This window comes from Notothenia rossii (genome assembly GCF_949606895.1).
Source record: "Notothenia rossii genome assembly, chromosome: 9".
NCBI classification, from domain to species: domain Eukaryota; kingdom Metazoa; phylum Chordata; class Actinopteri; order Perciformes; family Nototheniidae; genus Notothenia; species Notothenia rossii.
The window spans coordinates 27,153,401-27,173,469 of NC_136907.1; the positions used below are offsets into that span (position 1 = coordinate 27,153,401).

Below are 20,069 nucleotides of genomic sequence, written 5' to 3' on the forward strand. Positions count from 1 at the left end.
ATCTGTAGATGTGATTTGCCCCCGAGCACCCCTGGGTAAATTACCGTACAGCCAATCACAATGCGTACAATGCGTGACGTCATTGGTAAGAGACGGCCCCCGAACACATAATACCCCGAACAAATCTGGTACCGACACCGGTAGCGTTCTCCCAGCCTTAATCAACCACACAATGTGAATAAAGATCTCTTAAAATAAAAATATTGACTCCAGAAACACATATGTTCCACTCTCTCAGTAACATTTGTATTCTATGCTAGCATAGGTAGTTCATCCCAAAAGACCCCTTCTATAAACCACAAATCAAATTTACTCAGATTAAGTACTCAGATCCTTTGTTCAAGTAAAAGTGGAAATACGAAGGTCCTACAATACAATAGTCTTTTTCAAGTGAAAGTCCTGAATTCCACGTGTTTCTTTAGTAGAATTAAGTACTATCAGTAAAGAAGGCTACTTAATGTATCAAACGTAAAAGTAGAATGCATTTACCTTGTTTTCCTGTCCTGTATAATACACTTAAGTAATATTTCATTGGTAATTCCTTTCTGTTGTATTTATTGGCATTTGATATTCTGGTGTTTGATAAATTAATACATCTAGGCTAAATATCAGGTTACAGAAATGTTCTTTTATATTGTGATGCTTAGTTAAGGTTTTTTTTTTACTGTTCAATTCAATTCTTCATGCTTTCAAAACGACCATTAAGTCGTGGTGCTAAGTGGTCCAAAAAACATTATTGGTTTAAAATAAGTAAGATATATTAAACACAGGGACATTACAATGAAATAATTATAGCATATTATATAAATGAATTTAAGAGTAAAGAAAACGTGTTTAGAAGTAAAGGTAATTTGTAATTTTAATGGGATACATTTTATGTAGTGAAATGTGTGTTAGTTTTTTCGCTGCAGTATTTATATTTTTCCTTTATTCAAACAATATATACACACAACACATTGACATCAGGAGTTCACAGGTACTATACACAATACAAATATATACAAATAAATAAATATGAAGAAAATAGTGATAAAAACAAAAGGTTACATTACGAGTAAAATATTCATCAAATACACATTTGTTTTTAGATTCCCTTCTTTTTTTTAAATATATATACTGGTGCCATATTGACGTACTTCTAAGTACAAATGTGCAACATTTGGTTTAGTCAGTCTATTTCTTCTTGTGAATGTGACATTTGAATAAAAAAAAAAGGAAACAATACTTGTATCAATTCCATCACCTTTAAAGTGTATACAAATGTCCTCCTAATTACAATTCTATCGTCTTTTAAGAAATACTTTTTGTCTGCAGTAGAGGCAGCACTGCAGCCGCGATGATGCGGCTGCTGAGGCGGAGTCAGTCGGCATGAAGCCTCTCTTTCTGTCTGGCTGGCCGCTGTCCTGTCATCGGCCTGGGTGTGGTCTTGCAGTCTGGGGTACCGTTAGCAGGAAATCAAGCTCCAGTCCATTTCACTTTAAGGCTAAACAAAGAAAAAAAGACTCATACGCCAGTAAGGTTGAAAATAGTCCCTCGTTGTAAAGCTTGAAGTAACGATTGTGTCCTCGCGACCGGAAGGCGTTAGATTGGCGCCGTTGTTCTGATGGGAAAAAGTTTTCCGCTGCTCGTCTGATTTATTAACTTTTTTATCAAACGTGAACCGGACGTAGAAGAAAGGAAAGATGCCGAAGACGGTAAGAATGAAAACTGCTATAACCCTATCATGTGAAAACTGCCGTATTTGTTCTGTTTCTGTCTCCATTATCGCAAGAAAAAGAGAGTTGTGACTCATTGTTTGACACCAATAGACTACTTAATATAGTGTATTAGCCTTCAAATAAGCCTAATTGCATTTCTGTTACATATTAGAGCATTTTAGCATCCTTTACATCCCTTCAGACGCACCCGAGGAATAACGGGGTACTTTCCGTTATGTGTGTGCCCGTGCGCGCTCCCGCCTGTTTGTTCATTAAAATGTAGCGCCTTTAATCACAGAATTCATTCAGACTTTTGGGCTCAATGCGACACGTTGTAACTTTACTATAAGCCTCTTTACACAAATATAGAGACCGACATTTCATTTAGAGAATCGGCTTTGAGCGGAAGCCGCTGTGTGGCCTGCAGTAGCAAACTAGCTAGGCCTCCTTTTCAGTACAAGGAAGGATTTGAACTGTCATTCACGCCAGCTGTGCTGCCCAAACGTGGAGCAAATGGAGGCAAACTTACAACAGGGAGGGGGCAAAAGGGGAGCCTCTAAGAACTAGTATGCCTTTATGGTACTATTAGGAGTAACGTTTCTCTGTCCTGTGATACTAAATGAAGAAGCACCCATAGATTTATAGATTTTTTTTGCTGGTGTATCTTTGAACAAAGAGAAGGATGGCCGCACACAGTGATGTCTCTTTGTTTAATTCAAACAGCATCAGAACAGGAAAAGCCCAATGTTTCCGGTTTAGGCCTTCACCAGTGACAAACAGAAGTGAAAGTGAGTCTAACAGTAACTCATTGCATGGTTCGCCCCTTATGAAAGCAACACTTAGGCTTTGACTCAGCATAATATTTGTGGAATTAAGATAAAATAGAGAGTGAAATCTGTGTGCAGTCCTTCTCATCCACAGTCTGCTCGGAGATGTGATAACCACATGCACACTCTGATAAAAAGAACATTAAGAGTCACTCATGGGCCATTAGATGAAGTACAAAGCCATTTAGATGACAGGGTAAACGCTGCAATTCATTAAGTCACTTTATTAGTTTTCATTTTCAATGGAGCCGCTTCAGATTATTACTCCCTGGGTATATGCCTTAAACTCACAATTCATCCACATTATAAAAAAACTCATCATTTTGAGCGATGTGACGCTAGGTTATTTTTAGTAACAGCATAATTGTTCAAACTTGCATACATGTGTATGTTATCACTGTTGACATCATTCACCTTAACTTGTGAACTCTTGCACTTCCAAAGTACAAGTACAAATGGTAAGGAGGGCTATGGCTGCTTTCATCCTGCAGCATTCTTTCTGCTAGTACTTCCTCAATCTTTTATCCATCTGTCAACCTGAAAAAATGTCATAGCATACTGGCATTTAAAGTGTATCTTTAAAGAACAATCCCTATAATCATATCATCATTTAAAAATAAACTTTACAGGATAATATGATTAAAGGATTAAACGTTGTGTAAGTCAAATGATCCTTGTGGGGCAAGTGATTAATTACCGTAGTTATTAGCAATAATTGGGTACATTTTTAGCACTGAAACAAAATTGATCAGAACAGTATTCAGTCTCCTGGAAGGGCGAGGGTCAGACATTTCGCATCGCACCTAAATTGAATAGCATTAAATGGTTCCTTTTTCCCCCTGTGTTTCTATAATCTTTATATGTGTTTTAAGTCCTTAGCTCAGTGTCAGTCTTTGGTCTAAATCTTTCAGAGGGATGCTTGTAGCCTCAACAACACCAGAGTAGTGGCCTGTAGCAGTGTGTAGCAGCTACTGAGGTAACAGCTGGGACCCCAATGACCTCTACAGAATCTGTTTGTCAGTCACGATCTGTTCACAAGCACAGGGACAGTGCAGCTGTATAGCAGAGACATTTGCCTGTACAAAATAAAGAGTTTGAAAAGAGGAAACCAGTAGTGGACAGAATACATGTTCAAGAGGAAGCATTGAAGTTTTCTAAACAAACAGGGACAATAACGTGACCAAAAAGCATTTTGGGATATATTTTAGATAACAATTCTTATATTCAATATGGGCAGCTTATGATGTGTTTCCAATGTAAACATATAAAATAAGGTGTGGTTATATTGTCACTTTTGTGCATGATGCAGCAAAGCCTAAATACATCAGACTATATGCTGCTAAGTCATCGCACCTAGACATTTTAATTAGTGGTCTGTTTTCCTTGAGTAAATCTTTTGTCACCGTCATGTGATGATGCAAGGCGTATGAAAGAAGGAAGCTTCACACACTGATCCAGCAAATGATACAGAGCTCACTCTGCACCCAGGGAAAGTTGTTTCCCAGATTTGTAGTCACACCCACAGCAAGCCAGCTCAAGGAGTACATTTCATGGCTTAGAAAATCGTTTTCCATCAGCTGTTCTGGCGATTTATTCAGTGTTAACTACACAAGTCTTGACATTTCACAAAAGCAATTATTATTGCGAAACTCTGACTTTGCTGGACTCCTCTCGGCAGTGCTTAGGCTTCCAAAGGAAGTCATGTTGTGACTCAAAGTTTCTGCTCTTACATCAGTTCCTCTCTGCTAATTTCCTTGCCTGCAGCCTTATAAGGACTTTCACATCACAGTGTAGCTGTTCTCCTCCCTGCTTTCCTCTAGCAGGTCCTCTGATGCCATGCTCCACATTAGATTGTATTGTAAAAAAAGTCAAGTGTTTAACTCTCTGATTGTCAGTGGTATTTTTCATTTAGTGGGTATTCGTTTTGCTTTTATATTTTTTAGATGTAGCTGTGACGTGTTTCTGCATCTCATAATATTCTAAGGATCTTCTAGCAAAGCACACCCGATATACTTAAAGTTACCTCTTAAATCTGCCATTTTTGCCATAATTACTTTAAAAGCCTTTAAACGTTTTCTGTTTAGTTTTATTGTTAGAAATTACCGAATGTTGTTATGAAGCGTTTCTTTCCAGTTCACTGACTGAAATGCTGAACAGGCCTTGACAACAGTAACAGTTTCTCTTATTTTCCTTCTTGCTGTTTGAACAATAGGAGCATTTTAGTTTAAGTAGCCTACAGCAGAGAACCAGCCTGTTTTTAACCAGTTCTTCATTGTTCCCAACTGTTTAATTAAGTTCATTATATTAACTGTAAACATATTTTTATCAACAAAAACTAGCACACAGAACTTGAGCCTATAACTTACCATTTTTGTCCGTTTTGTTGAATTCACGACAGAAGCCGTTTTCTTGTTTGGAGGACCAAACTATTAACAAGTGTGGCTATGGAGAAATGGTGAATGGAAAGACCCAGCGGTATGCAAGCAGGGGATTACAAGAGTGTGTAGTGCACATAGCAGAGCAGATTAACAGTGTGTAGAGGCAGAGCTGCTGGACAAACTACAATCAGAAGTTCTGGGGTCTTTACACAAATAGTTCAATATTTACTGTTATGAGGTTGTGAGAAAATCTGACTTCTAAAAGTAAGTTCCTTGTTGTTACTTTATTCTGTAGTTGTTTTCGGATTGAAAAGACGTGTTCACCTTGTTTTCTGTGTAGATGTTATTATTTTTATTTGAAATAATCTCCATTTATACGGTTTGTCAAATAATCAATTTGTTGAGTTAAAACACAGAAAGTGTGTTTCTCTACAAAGAAATTGCAAGAGAACCACTTTTAAATCGGAAGTATACCAGAGATATTCTCATAAGTTTCTTGGAAATCAGTCATTCAGCATATAAAGCTTAACATCAACATATTGACTAAATAAATAAATCAATTGTAAGACCAACATGACTGATTAAAGAGGGCAGTCCTACATCCATCTTGAATTGACAATGGCCCCTATGTTATGATAATACAAGTGTCTAGTACAACCTTCAAGACAGTGAAATGTAAACTGTGAACATTACATAACTAAATAAAATCATAAGCAGGTCATTAGCAAAATCATTAGCCAACATAATTTTGCATCACTTCATACTGCTAATAGAATAGCCTGTGGTTTGTATCACTAGATGTCTTGTTTGGTAAACATTGTGTGTTAAGTCATTACTACACAAATATAGTTGGAGGCTATTGTACTGTTAATATGTCTGCATTGAGAGAACTGTTGCCAGTGGACATCGTATTGATGGGACTGCAGGAATTTGCATTAGAATAAATGTCATCAGGTACATGTAAATGTGAATTAGAGAATATAGTCTTCCTTTTTTTGGGTCTACATATTTTTGTGTATGGCTGTGACCAAAAGGTTTGATTTGAACCCAAAAGCAGAGTTGGCAGTCACAACCAGTCCGGATAAAACGGTCCTTACTTGGTCATTAGGCAAGGCAAGTTTATTTATATAGCACCTTTCAACACAAGGCAATTCAAGGTGCTTTACAAAAATGAAAGACATTCAGACAAAGGCATTTATAAACAGTCATTAAAAAGAAAAGATAATAAAATAAACATTAAAAGAAAAAGTACATGAATAAAAAGTTACAGTGCAGTTTAAGATATGAATAGTTCACACATAAGTTCCACTTTACTGATGCCTTTCTTTAAGGTTTCTCCGAACATGAGCTGTGTACGCTTGTATGGCACATACGTCCTGAGCAGCATACACAGAGAAACCAGCCAGGACAAAGTCCCCAGACACTGATTCCCTGGGGTTACTAGCCCCAAATGTTCCAATTAAAAACAGCGGCAAAAAGATAAGTCTTCAGCCTGGAAGGAGGCTTACAATTGGCAACATGATGGCAGGCACGATTAGCAAACAAATGCAGGGCAGCAGGTCAGAAGGAAGGCAATATGTCATCACCCAGAGCAGCCCAGGCAACATAGTCAATAAGGCCAAGTGTGCTGGCAAACAGATCGTCACGACAGCATTTTTGGGCTTGATCCAGATTACAATTTTTTTTATCACAAGGTAATGTCAACTGAGTTCTCGTTAGTGCTTTCGCATTTGAGACACAATCTCCAAAATGTGCCTTGTGCTACCAAATTTCAGCATCAATTATGAGCAAAATTCTCCCTTATTCTAGTGTTCTGTCATTTTTACTTGACAGACTATTATAGGGTCTTTATCAACATTATTTTAAAAAAAACCTGGGAAATTGGCGCGGACCGGGCCAATTCAAGCCTTGGGGAATATAATGAAATGACAGGCCCAAAAACTCTACAATAGAGAGAACAACCATGATGTGAGAATACATCCAAAGGACATAGAATATTGGAAAGGATGAAACAGCAGCCTCTACCACACATTTTTTAGAAAGCTACTTTATCATTCTTGACATTTAATTGTTTTTTTTAAAGTGGTCGTGGGAAACGGTTATAAAAGACCCCTTGCCCTTTGTGTTTACTGTTCCCCTGCTTAGGGAGAAAACTCCTCTTCTACATCCTCCCTCTTCCTGTCACCCAACCTGATTCTTCTATGTTATCCTTCAAGGCCCACCAGCACAGGCTAATCTGGATAGTAGACAGGATGAGAACAGATTCAAGAAAAAGGAGAACTGCTGTTTTTAGTAGTAGGATCTTAATTGCTTTTTGAGAACGTATTTTTTTCAGCTCACTGAAAAAACATGACTGTATCAGAGAGGATTCTCTGTATATTGTATTCTGAGGACATAATCATGCTTATTGTCTTGCTCAAAAGTCTTTCCACATGATTTTATTTTAATTATTAGCTGCAAGCAATGAGGGGTGTTATGCTGGGCCTCTCACAGATGTGTTCATCACTGCACATTTTCACAGCTTCGCATCACTGCATAGCTGTTAACTGTATGTGACAAGGTTAAAGTGGAAATATCTGTACCAAATTCTGACACACAACTGTTCCACCTCCTTAAACCTTTCATTTATTTTGTCTCCTAAGTGGATCATTATTTTGTAGCCTCTAAAATCCACACATCGTCTTTCAGACAGGCTGTGGATAGGGTGGTGGTAGATGTCAGTAGCATGGTTGCTGTGGTAACCAGGGTGGATCCATTGTTAAGAGATGTGAAGCGTAGTTGCTGACCTTGTACGACTGTTGTGCATAGCATTAGTCAGTTTGACTCAGATACCGTTGTGTATAGCAACTTGTTATATATGTGCCACAAATAAGATAGTCTTTAAATGCATGGCCTGTGCTAATAAGCTCAGTTGACCTCTCGCATAAACCTTGCCTTGTATTGTTTGTAGAGTCAAATTAGTATAGTACTAGATATTGACCATCCTACTTACGTATCCTGTCAGCATCCACATACATAAGGATGCTCCCGAGCCAACAATTCTATTGCTAATGAAACCACTTTGCGGTATCTTCATGTCGTCATAGCTTTGATTGTGAGCGGCACACACAGATAGCACTGGGGTGGGAATGTAAGGGGCGTGGCTGAATGCCGGGACATCAAGGATTCCCAGAGAACATTTCTACGATTAATGTCCTTCCTGTAACATTGTTTTTCAATAAAAAGCGGAAGTTCACATGCATATGAATTTTGAACATCTGAGTAAAAAAAGTGTTATCTTACTGTTCTTATAACACTTGCCTAGCCCTGGGTTGTACTGCTTGAACCAAACCCTCATTGTCAGTTCCAGTGGTTTTGCTTCCTCTAACTAATAAGGTAACAATGGGTGTTTCCCAGTTCCCATGTGGGTTTACTTCTCCATTTTTGCGTTATTCTTGATAGCTATATCATATAAAACAAAGTGGTGCACTACTGAGAAATAATATATGCTGAGTTTTATCTCTGCTGATTCATTGGTTTAGTGTTCAGCATTACAACTAGTACGAATACTAATCAGTTGTAATTATACTGATATTAGGTCTAACTTAATTTGCCTACTTGTTGATAATATGGATTTAATGCATTGTTGATCTGCATCCAAATCCATGCAAGTGAATGAATGAATGTAGATATGTGCAATGTCAGCCTGCTGTTGGTCAAAAAGGTTACTATTTAGGATTTAAAAAAAAAAAAATTTCATTAAGGCCAAATGCCCATGTGAATACATATTTCTAATGATTCCAACACTATATGACTGCAGTAAATGCCCTTTCTTTCAATGTCATTTTAATTGTCTCCTCCTTGGTCCATGCTACACACTTTCGCCAAGTTTAATTCAATTTGGCTTGACATTTTTTCCGTAAACCTACTGTCAGACAAATAGCCAATTTGAAGACCTACCTAACCCCTTGTTAGATGTTATACAATAAACCAAGATTTCACACAGTCAGTACAACAAAATTGGATTTGAGATATGCATGAAAATATACATAGCTGTTCCTTTGTAAAAGCTGTTAATGGTCCTGCTGTGATAAAATAAAGTTAAGAATAGGTCATGGAAACTTGACACGTGGGCCTGGGAGGGGGTTTTAGAGCATGTGCTAATAATAGTGTGTTAAGTGTTTTTGAATTCAGGCCATGAGAGACACACCCTAACCAGGCAGAAAATGTACGAGTGCAGTTCCTTCTTATGCAGAATTAGTCACACTGACAGAGGAAATGAAACAACAGGGTGGTCACAAACTGAACTCTTATCTACACTAATGAAAAAATGTTCACAGAAGTTTAAAGAGTGGTATGTCTAGATGACTTGAGGCATCTGTCTCAGAGTTCAGTGTGTACGCCCAGGTTCTACAGTAGGTCTGGCTACAGCTCTTTCTGCTGGTGATGACAGGAAGTGACAAGAGGGGCAAGTATCCTGAGCAGTGAATGGGGTCCTGCTGACATGTATGGGAAAGAACGCAACTCTAATCAGCCCCGCAACTGGGAAATAATGCATACCATTGTTGTTCAGCGCCGGCGTGGGCCTCAGCCTGCACAGTTATTTCCCCACAGACATGTTTGCTGTTTTCCATCTAGAGGACAGAGAAAATGAAAAATGCCTACACTGTCAGTTTACTCATTACAGAATGAGTTTATTCTCCGGGCAAGGGACTTTAAGGTGAAATATATTCATATAGTACTCAACATATCCCTCTTTTTAATATACAAACAGTCCATTAAATAAGAAAGGCCTCTGTTAATGAACTGGCTGTAACATAGTGCGCTACCTAACACATTCTATTCAAGGCGACTAGCTTACCAGAAATCTGACAGGTTGCTTGATACATGACAGGATGTAGGCGACTCTCATGAGAGCTCAGTGTTCAGCAGCAGTGCCTCGCAGCCACCAGAGGATGTGGTTACTTCCTGTAGATACGCTCTATACTGAGACAGAGTCTGATTGGCACTTTTGTCCCACACGCTGCGGGACTCTGAGACACGTTTCTGTTCATAATTAATACACACATCAAATGATTTTTTGTTGATGTGATGATGGTGTGGTTGGCTGAGTGTTCACAGTACTGTGTGAGTGTGTGCACTGATGGTTGTGGGTGGGTACACCTTTGCTGCTTGTGCAAAGCCAGGTTTATTTCAAACCTTCCCAACAGCTCATTTTAAAATAAGTAGAATCATAAGTCATGATGTAACCTTTATACATTATTTGTGGCAATCTGTAGATTGAATTCTGGTCTATTACCACTAGGTGGCAACTGTGGGACATTTTCAAATGATATTCATTGTAAATGTAAGTAAAGAAACATGGTTCTTTTTTTGTTTTATTAAAGGCTAAATGTTCAAACATCATTTATACGTTGGTCATTAGTTTTGGAGTAATTTTTTTGGAAACAAAAGTCAGAAAAATCTCTGTTCAAGATTCATAATAACACCATGATTTATGTGGGATACGTTTACTTTATCTACAATGCTGTCTATATAGAGTTATAGTGTATGAAATTGTTAATTTCTTGGATGTGTTTTTTCCCTCAGATCAGTGTAAGAGTCACCACGATGGATGCTGAACTGGAGTTCGCCATTCAGCCAAACACAACGGGGAAACAACTCTTTGACCAGGTATGAAAAAGTGATAACTTGTCACCAGTGTTATGCTTTCTGATGAGAGAAACACATATTTTAATGAAATATAATTTGGAAGCACAAGTTATACCTATTGCCCAAATAGTTGTATAACTTATTATTAGGAATATAACAATTATTACAGTCAATGAAGTACATTTAAACAAAACATTGCATATATTACTGCAATATCGATAAAGTACAGCAAAATGCATTCATAACGTAACATTTTTCATTTATTTGTTTTTATATTGTTGTCCCATGAAGGGTTAGGAGGTTCGTTTGTTGTCTTTGTGTTGGATGTTTGTTAGTGTGAATAAAACAAACTGCACCTGTTGCCTGGTTCATAGACCTGTTATAGAACAGAGTGTACTAATGTTCTGGTGAGGAGGCCCATTATGAATACTTCTGTTATATTTTCAGGTTGTTAAGACCATCGGTCTTCGAGAGGTTTGGTACTTTGGACTCCAATACCAGGATACAAAGGGCTTCTCTACATGGCTCAAGCTCAATAAGAAGGTAGCTAACACAGTTCTGACATTCTTTGTCAAAATTGAACTACTTTGCTTTACCTGATTCTGTGAACAGAAGTTAAACCTCACCTGTGTCCCGTTTAATTTAAGGTGACCGCCCAGGATGTGAGGAAGGAAAGCCCACTGCTTTTTAAGTTCCGTGCCAAGTTCTTCCCCGAGGATGTGACAGAGGAGTTAATCCAGGACGCCACACAGCGGCTGTTCTTCCTGCAGGTGAAGGAGGGAATCCTAAATGACGACATCTACTGCCCTCCAGAGACAGCAGTGCTCCTGGCCTCCTACGCCGTGCAGGCCAAGTATGCTGACTACAACAAGGAAGTGCACACCCCAGGCTATCTGTCCGGTGAACAGCTGCTCCCTCAGAGGTAACACAGGTTTATGTCACCGTATCCACAGGATAAATGTCACCTTTCGCCCAGCGTCTTTGTACAAGATGTGTTTCTCTGCATGACTTCTGACACTTGGATGTCTTGGTTTTCAGAGTTTTGGACCAACACAAGCTCAACAAGGACCAATGGGAGGAGAGGATTCAAGTGTGGCACGAAGAACACAAGAGCATGATGAGGTAACAGCTTACACACAAGTGAACACTAAATGATTGAAGAAAACATCTTTGCTGAAAGCAGTTCACTGTAAAATGACAAGCGTGTAATCTACAGCTTTCACTGATACCTTTTTTCTTTAAACTGAACCAATTATTGCCAGTTGGCAGGGTGTTCAGGAAACCTTAACAGTGAAGTGTTGGGATAGCAAACCAAATACACATCAACATACCATGCTGTTGTTAGCTAACAAATGATCTCAGCTATGTCTTGTCTCTGGGAAGGTAAAAGGGTCGTTCTTGACATTGTGTCCAAACTGTTAATATCATGGAAAGGCAATTCCCTTTATATGGGCTGGAGATCTTGCGTTTTGTGTGATTTTTGAAACTGTTATAGCAACGCAAACACTTTGTTTTCCACAGAGAGGAGTCCATGATGGAGTATCTGAAGATCGCTCAAGATCTGGAGATGTACGGAGTCAACTATTTCAACATCAAGAACAAGAAAGGAACGGAGCTGTGGTTGGGAGTGGACGCTTTGGGGCTTAACATTTATGAACAGAATGACAAGTAAGTGATTCCACATAAATGCAAGTGATTAGCATTATCAGTGGGTTTTTCATGTTTTAAATGTAATGCATCTGACCCAGAAATGTTATATTTGCAATGTCTTCAACAGAATGACGCCCAAAATTGGATTCCCTTGGAGTGAAATCAGGAACATTTCCTTCAATGACAAGAAGTTTGTCATTAAACCAATTGACAAGAAAGCTCCTGTATGTAAACCCTTAATATGAGCAATGTATAAATCACCTGTCTATGCATTACTCCTACTAATACAAATCTGTAACGTGTGTTTTAGGACTTTGTATTCTACGCTCCGAGGCTGCGCATCAACAAGCGCATCCTGGCTCTTTGCATGGGAAACCATGAGCTGTACATGCGCCGCCGCAAACCTGACACTATTGAAGTGCAGCAGATGAAGGCTCAGGCCAGGGAGGAGAAGAATCACAAGAAGATGGAGAGGTAAGGGATACAAACTGTTATCTGCGACAGTACACTGTGCTACCTTAGAAGCCATTTAGAAAAATCAGGAAATACCCTTCAACTGAAAATGTACCAAATGTAATCACCACAGTTTGTTATAGACCTATATGGCCTGCTTTTAAAATGTCAATAAGAGGGTCAGGTCTTTGCTGGTTATGTGTAGATGAGTATATATATATAAATACCCTGTGTATAATATGGTGATCCTCTGCTCATATGATCATCATTTCTGTATAATTCAATACCTTTTGTTTACGTTGACTACAACTAGAGCTCTTCTGGAGAATGAAAAGAGGAAACGAGAAGTTGCCGAAAAAGAAAAGGAAAAGATTGAAAAGGAAAAGGAGGACCTGATGGAGAGATTAAGGCAGATCGAGGAGCAGACGAAAAAAGCCCAAGAAGGTGGGTTACTGTGAGATTTAAAGAAAGGATCGTGTGTGCACTGTAATCAAATGTGACAGGGTTTATTTCTGACATGATGCTGACATTTAGTGTTCCTCTGTTCGTGTGTGTGTGTGCACAGAGTTGGAGGAGCAGACGCACAGGGCTCTGGAGCTGGAGGTGGAGAGGAAGAGCGCTCAGCAGGAGGCTGGACGTCTGGAGAACGATCTGAAGAGCGCCGAGGACGCCAAGTCAGCCCTGCTGCAGCAGTCAGAGAACCAGATGAAGAACCAGGAACACCTGGTCAGTTAACACAAAACAATAATAGTCTAACCATAGGAATTGAAACTCGAAATATGTAAGGCTTTTTTTTCCGATTTCAATTAAATGTGTTCCAATGCTTCAAATATTTCAAATATCTAAAAGAAAATGTCCTTTTAGGCGACAGAGTTGGCCGACCTGACTTCGAAGATCTCCCTCCTGGAGGATGCCAAGAAAAAGAAGGAGGATGAGGCAGTGGAGTGGCAACAGAAGGTATGATCTGTAATCCTACTTTTTGTGGTAACCCAATATTATTCTTTTTTGTATTACAATGACTGCAACATTAAAGGTACAAAGGAGAGTACTACTGTCTCAGCCTCTGTTTTTAGAACTCATGTGTAGTGTAGACTTAGCAGCGTTAATAGGTAGTTACAGTTACACAGACACATGTCTTCTTCCTTCCCCTCTTGCCCTCTAAATATGTGTTATGGCCATCGTGTGGTGAGAAGTGAGAACGACAGCTAGGTTACTGTGATGATTCTCTGGTTAAATATATTTTGTGGGAGAGAAACTCACTCTGGAGGGAACTTTGGGATTTTAGACTTTGCAGACCCTTAACATGCACAAAAACTATACAACTTATATGGGAAACCCCCAAAAACATAATAGAGCCCATTTTGAAGAAGGTAAAAGTGAATTAATGAGTTGCAGCACTGCTTTTTGTGAAGCCAAATGGCATCACAAATAGAAGTTAAAGGCACCAGTGTTTGGTGGTCAGCTATATTGGCATTCAAACTGAGCTCAGTGTTGCTGACGGTGTCCCCCCACCCTCCCCCTCCCTGGTGGCACGGTGAGGGGCAGACATTCCTGAGGCCTTGTTGTGGTGTGTTTCTGGGGGAGGGGTTAAAGCTCACAGCTTGCCTCTTGTCTTTTTTGGTGAAGACCAATGTGTGCCAGCCCAGCCCTGACATTCTTTTGAGCAGTGTGACTCATGCTGTTTGGGGGGGGTGACGGCTGTCTTCAAGTTAAGTAAATCCTGCCATAACTCTATTGCGCTAATATGATATCCTGCCTTTTAAAAGAATGCTATGTTAAGTGGTGGTTTCCATGTTGTGCCTTTTTGGAAAACACTTTAGTTCCAGTTCAAATTCCAGTCTTACTCAGAATAGGCTCTGATTCCTAGCTGCTTATGGAACTCTGGTCAGTTACATTTCGTCAGTAATGGTAAATGGACTGTACTTATATAGCGCTTTATCCAGTCTTTAAGACCCCTCAAAGTGCTTTACATACTACATGTCATTCACCCATTCACACCCATCCATACAGAGCAGTGTACCTTACTCTAGGACCTAACATTCACACATTCACACAACGTTGGCCATGCCATCGGGAGCAACTCAGGGTTAAATATCTTGCCCAAGGATACATCGACATGTTGACTGCATGGGCTGGGATCGAACCCACAACCTTCTGGTTGAAAGACGACCGCACTCCCTCACAGCCACAGTCGCCCTCAGTCATTTTTTCAGCAGATTTAAAGGGCAATGCCACCAAATCGAAAACATATAAAATCTAATTTTCAAAGCCTGGGGGAATTAAATTAATACTTACGAGCGTCTCTATCAAAGCCAGAAAATATAGAATTTTAAAACTATTACTTGTGAAAGTATCGAGCCTGAAGCTGCTCCACAGGCAATTATTAGGAAAATCATTGTTGGACCCACAGAGAAATGTATTCCAAAAACATTGGATAGAGGACTTTTAATTTGTGTGGCTTTCTGAATGAATGAATAGAATCAGAATGACTTGTTGTTAGTATTTTTGACACACATTTCTATCCATACACTCTCTGTCAAAATGTTAGCCAGCCCTATAAATGACATAATTGGCTCTGTCTCTCTTCTCTCAGGCCGTCATGGTGCAGGAGGACCTGGAGAAGACCAAAGAAGAGCTGAAAAGCAAAGTGATGGTGGCTCACATTCAGGAGCCCCTGAACGAGGAGAACGAGGACGAGGAGAACGACGAGAGCAGCGCCGAGGCCAGCGCCGAGTTCGGGGCGGAGGTGGCGTTCCAGGACCGCAGCGAGGAGGAGCGCATGACCGAGGCCGAGAAGAACGAGCGCCTGCAGAAACATCTACTCGTAAGTCCTCCCTCATATCTCATACATGATTATACGGAACATTCACATACGCCCATGTTGTGATGGGTGTATGTGATGATTTGTAAGTAGGAAATATAAATGCACTTTAGGGGACGCTTGCGCTTCTCTTAAAGTAGACTCAGAGGGTGAATCCATCATATTGTATTGATTTTCTAAAGTGTATTGTGTGTTTATTATATATGGAGGATCATAAAGGAAATATGTGATTTTTATTTTTCAAATCTACCCAAATATGATTTCTCTGGGAATTCTGCAATTAAGTCAGCATTCTGAGAAAAACGAAAATGGACTTTTGGGCAGATCAGTAAAAACATTGGCCCATTGGGCCCTTATGCTCTTTTGGCACCCTCCTGTGAGCTGTTTTAATTCTGCGGTGACTGTGTTTTCAGGCTCTGAGCTCAGAGTTGGCCAACGCTCGGGATGAGAGCAAGAAGACGGTGAACGACATGATCCACGCGGAGAACATGAAGGCGGGGCGAGACAAGTACAAGACCCTCAGACAGATCCGCTCAGGAAACACCAAGCAGCGCATCGACGAGTTTGAGTGCATGTGATGCGCTCGCTCAGCACCGCTAAAGCCCACACAGCTGGACTGCAGTCCTGCCTCACACGAGCTGTTCCCCCCTGCCCAAATAAATCAGATCCACATCATGACATGGTTGCACAAGCACAGCACAGTGTACAAACATGGATCGGGAAAATACTCCATTTGTTATCATTCCTAACTTTGAATTTAGGCAAGTCACTGGTTGAAAAGGGACATACTGTATTTTATTAGTACATTCCTCACAAGGGGTTAATGTAGCATTTGAATAATGTGCTCACGCCTCATTTCATGACACATTGAGTTAGCATTTTTAATTTCTTTATATATTTCTGTCGCCTTTTTGTATCATGATTTCAAAATAAAAGGCTCAGAGACCAGTCCCTTTTTCTGAGTGGTCTCTAACCCTGTCGACATTTTCCTGCTGCACACATGCAACGGTTCTTCACAGCAAGCTGGATGTTATTATGATCTGATGCTCAGTTTAAACCCAAACGCACTGTTATGTGTTTATGTGGAGCAGTTTTAGAGCAGTATTATTTTTTGCCAATTTATAATTTGAGTGTATTCTGGATTTGCCTACTGTTACAAATCATTCAGTATTTACACCCCAAGGAGATATTAAAAATCGATACCATTTAAATTATTTTGTCTGTTTTTACATTTCTGAACAGTCAGTTTGCCAATCTATGTTGCTGTTATTCAGTGCCAATACATATTATTTAGTCAGCATTCAATTAAAAACATAATTTGAAGTTGATTTCACTGTCTCTTTAAGAGCTTTACCGTAGTTTTATTGCTATGCTTTTATGTTTTAATACTGCTTATCAGTGAGGAGGTTTTTGATAATCAGAATGCATAGATATAACTCATACAGCATAAGGAATCCCACTGTAGTCGTTACAAGTCAAGTTGGCTTTTGTTTTCATAGAATCTAATGCATAGAGTTACATAATTTCATTATACATGCACTGGAAAACCAATGACTCAAGAAAGCTTTCTGGACATGATTTCCATTGCATGCATCTTTGATATACTGTTTGTATTTGATTTTTGTCATTTGGATTTGGCAGAAGTGATATAATTTTGAGGTGGAAAGCAGACACCACTGAGGATATTTGTGTATTATAAAACCTAGAAGTACTTTTGATTGTGAAGGAACAGGATTTGGAAAACAGTATTTTTTGTAATTGAACAGCTCTCTGCTGAAGGAACAAGCAACACCCCAGAGCCTGGGACAGGACCAATGAACAGCCAGAAGCTCGAGAAAACTATGGCATGTTGCTAAAGACAGGCAAAATACCATGAAGGGAAATATCAAACCAGGCCTAAACATTTTGCATACAAATGTACATAATTTCTTTCAGCATTTCTCCTGATTCGTTTCGGCTTCAGAAATATTAAGGGGTTTGGTTGTTGTCAGATTTTTTAGAAATTAGTGTTTGAAAGATTTATTTACATTATTTTGCGAGTTTAAAGTAAATGTATTTTAGATTTTTTTTAATGTTATTGTCATTTGTACCGATATGCATTTTGATACTCAGTATTCTCACCCATTGCGTGGTCTAGTTTGTGTATGTGCCATGAGATAAAATGCAGTTGTTACTATTTTAAATAGCTTTCCATGCCTTCAACAGTTACTTTTATAATGCTGCACTGTATGTTATACCTGAAGCACCGTGTATTGACTGCCTTCTTTGAAGAATCAAGTGTACTTTGTACCCGAGTCATGTCTGAAAAAGAAATGCATTAGAAGATGCTTCTCAATATTTTGTCTTGAATTAAAAAAGGGCTGAGTCATAATTTTGTAAATCTAGAGACAGTGCCTTGTCCAAGTTTTTCATCAGATCTTGCTGCTTCAAGTCTTCCTTTTACCAACGAATAAAAGTCAAATTGAACTGTACATTCTTCACCTGAATATTTCCTTACTTTTACTTTTAACTACTTTATGTCTGTGATGAATGAAGTATAAAACCAGTTCATTTAGTGGTATTACATAAGCATCATGACATACATGTCATTTTTGGGGTATTTTGCTTCTATGACATGCCTTTGTTCAGAATAGTTGAAATAAAACATAAAAAAAATACATTTACAGTAGGTGTTTCTTTTACTAACTTCGTCTATATTTGTTGGATGAAATCTCATAATTTCAACAAAAGTTTGCATTGTATAATGCCCCGCTACAATACAAAAAACTTGAAAATAGTCTTAAAATAAATAATCTTCTTGGTGAATTGCATAGTAAAATGTATTAGTTTAAAGGTATGTAAGTTTGAGAAACCGGCTCGAGATACTCTTTTTGTTATATTCCATGGAATGCTCTTAACATCCCGATAGCAATGAATATCTTAAGTGCTTTGACAAAAAATCCATAAAAAAATGTCATCTGTGGAAGCCGTAGTACTGTAAAAAGCACGACCAATCCTTTTAGCCGTACCTGCCTGTCAGCCTTCCATCTGTGCACACATTTATCTCGTGCCCTCATTGGTCATGTGCGCGTTCGTGTGTGTTGGAGTAGGGGCTCTATAAGGAAGTGGCAGATTTTCTCCGGTCATGTATTTTCAAATTGTAACGATCTCGAGTCGGTTTCTCAAACTTACATACCCTACCTTTAGGTGTTTTACTAATAGCTTGAGTGTCTTTTTGTCATACGTTTCATTCCTATCCATATTTTTGAAAGATCTACAGAGGGGTTTGTATATCATTAATAGACGGATTTATATATCATCTTATTCTAAAAAGCCTGGCTAAAAATACATTTTATTTTCAAGTAGATATTCACAATTTATTTACATTTATCCAAAACCTTCAATGTCTACAAACTGAAACACATATTTTAAACCTGGCTTTATCCAATAATCAGTTTCATTTTTATGCTAATTATATTGAAAAAGATACCCTACTGCCTAATTTGAATATAAATTTAAAAAAAACATGTCAGTGGACTTCAATCAACTGGGGAAGTTTTAAGGTAATATCTTACCATTTTTAAATGAATGTTGCCCTATTTACCTGAAGTGTCTCTTAAAGGTGGGGTAGGTAGGTTTGAGAAACCGGCTCGAGATACACTTTTTGTTAGATTCCATGGAATGCTCTTAACATCTTGATAGCAATGGATATCTTCAGTGCTTTGACAAAAAAATCCATTTAAAAAAAATGTCATCTGTGGAAGCTGTAGCACTGTCAAAAGCACGACCAATCATTTTAGCCGGCTCGGCTAAAATAAATGGGTGGCCTACCTGCCTGTCAGCCTTCCATCTCGGCACAAACTTATCTCGTGCCCTCATTGGTCATGTGCGCGTTCGTGTGTGTTGGAGGAGGGGCTCTGTAAGGAAGTGGCAGATTTTTTCCAGCTGTGTATTTTAAATTCTAGCGCACTCGAGCTGGTTTCTCCAAAATTACCTACCCCACCTTTAACTCTACAGTGATCACTGTACACACAGAGCCGTTTGGCCCCTCAGAGCGTTCCGCCCGCAGATCTATCCACCTTGGGACCTGTTATCGTTTGAGGGGTCCGTTTCCGCGGTTCCGTTAGGGCCTCGTGTGAACGAACGGGCTATACGAAAGAGAAAAGTAGCAGACACAACCCGTTTCGTTCCCGTGTAAACAACGCCTCAGTCTGCTTTAAAGGGCCCACGTCATGCTTTTCCGGTTATTGTTATTACCCGTGTGTTATGAAGGTTTTTATGCATGTAAACGGTCCGCAGAGTCACAAACCCTCAAAGTACACCCTGTAGCGAGTAAAACCAAACACAGAAAATAACTGTATGCTGCCCCAAAACGCCTTGTTGGAGATTTCTCATTTTCCATTGTTTGCTGTCTGGGTTCTGTGACGTGTGAACACCCAAATCAACAACAAATGACCGGATTGGCCCAAATGGACCAATCAGCGCCGTATAGACTGAGAGTTATGTCATCTCCGTTCACTCCAATGGACCACTTTTTTACAGCAATGGCGGATCGTGGAGCCTCTCGACTTTAATGCTCACAACAGCCTTTGGGGAAGCAGTCAAACAGACAGTAATGGGGATGTCGTAGAAG

The 20,069-nt window shown here is 39.3% G+C and overlaps 1 protein-coding gene across 2 annotated transcripts; it reads left to right on the forward strand.

Moving 5' to 3' along the window:
* The first annotated feature begins 1,388 nt into the window (after positions 1–1,388).
* On the forward strand, positions 1,389–17,928 carry LOC307017809 (moesin-like). 2 transcript variants are annotated; one of them, XM_079647616.1, is made up of 13 exons: positions 1,389–1,694; positions 10,471–10,554; positions 10,981–11,076; positions 11,181–11,455; positions 11,572–11,655; positions 12,055–12,201; positions 12,311–12,407; positions 12,494–12,657; positions 12,950–13,080; positions 13,202–13,362; positions 13,501–13,593; positions 15,230–15,460; positions 15,871–17,928. In XM_079647616.1, the coding sequence occupies exons 1-13, from the start codon at positions 1,683–1,685 to the stop codon at positions 16,033–16,035; spliced, it is 1,740 nt and encodes a 579-aa protein (XP_079503742.1). In that variant the 5' UTR covers positions 1,389–1,682; the 3' UTR covers positions 16,036–17,928. The 2 variants fall into 2 exon arrangements, with proteins under 2 accessions (XP_079503742.1, XP_079503741.1); XM_079647615.1 differs by lacking the exon at positions 1,389–1,694 and having other exon boundaries at positions 10,438–10,554.
* Positions 17,929–20,069: the final 2,141 nt, after the last annotated feature.

Excerpts from the sequence above, each read along its gene's own strand:
- LOC307017809 (XM_079647615.1), top strand. The coding sequence starts at position 10,453 with ATGTGTTTTTTCCCTCAGATCAGTGTAAGAGTCACCACGATGGATGCT. Across the intron at positions 11,077-11,180 it reads GGCTCAAGCTCAATAAGAAG|GTGACCGCCCAGGATGTGAG; the intron begins GTAGCTAACACA and ends GTTTAATTTAAG. Across the intron at positions 13,081-13,201 it reads GACGAAAAAAGCCCAAGAAG|AGTTGGAGGAGCAGACGCAC; the intron begins GTGGGTTACTGT and ends GTGTGTGCACAG.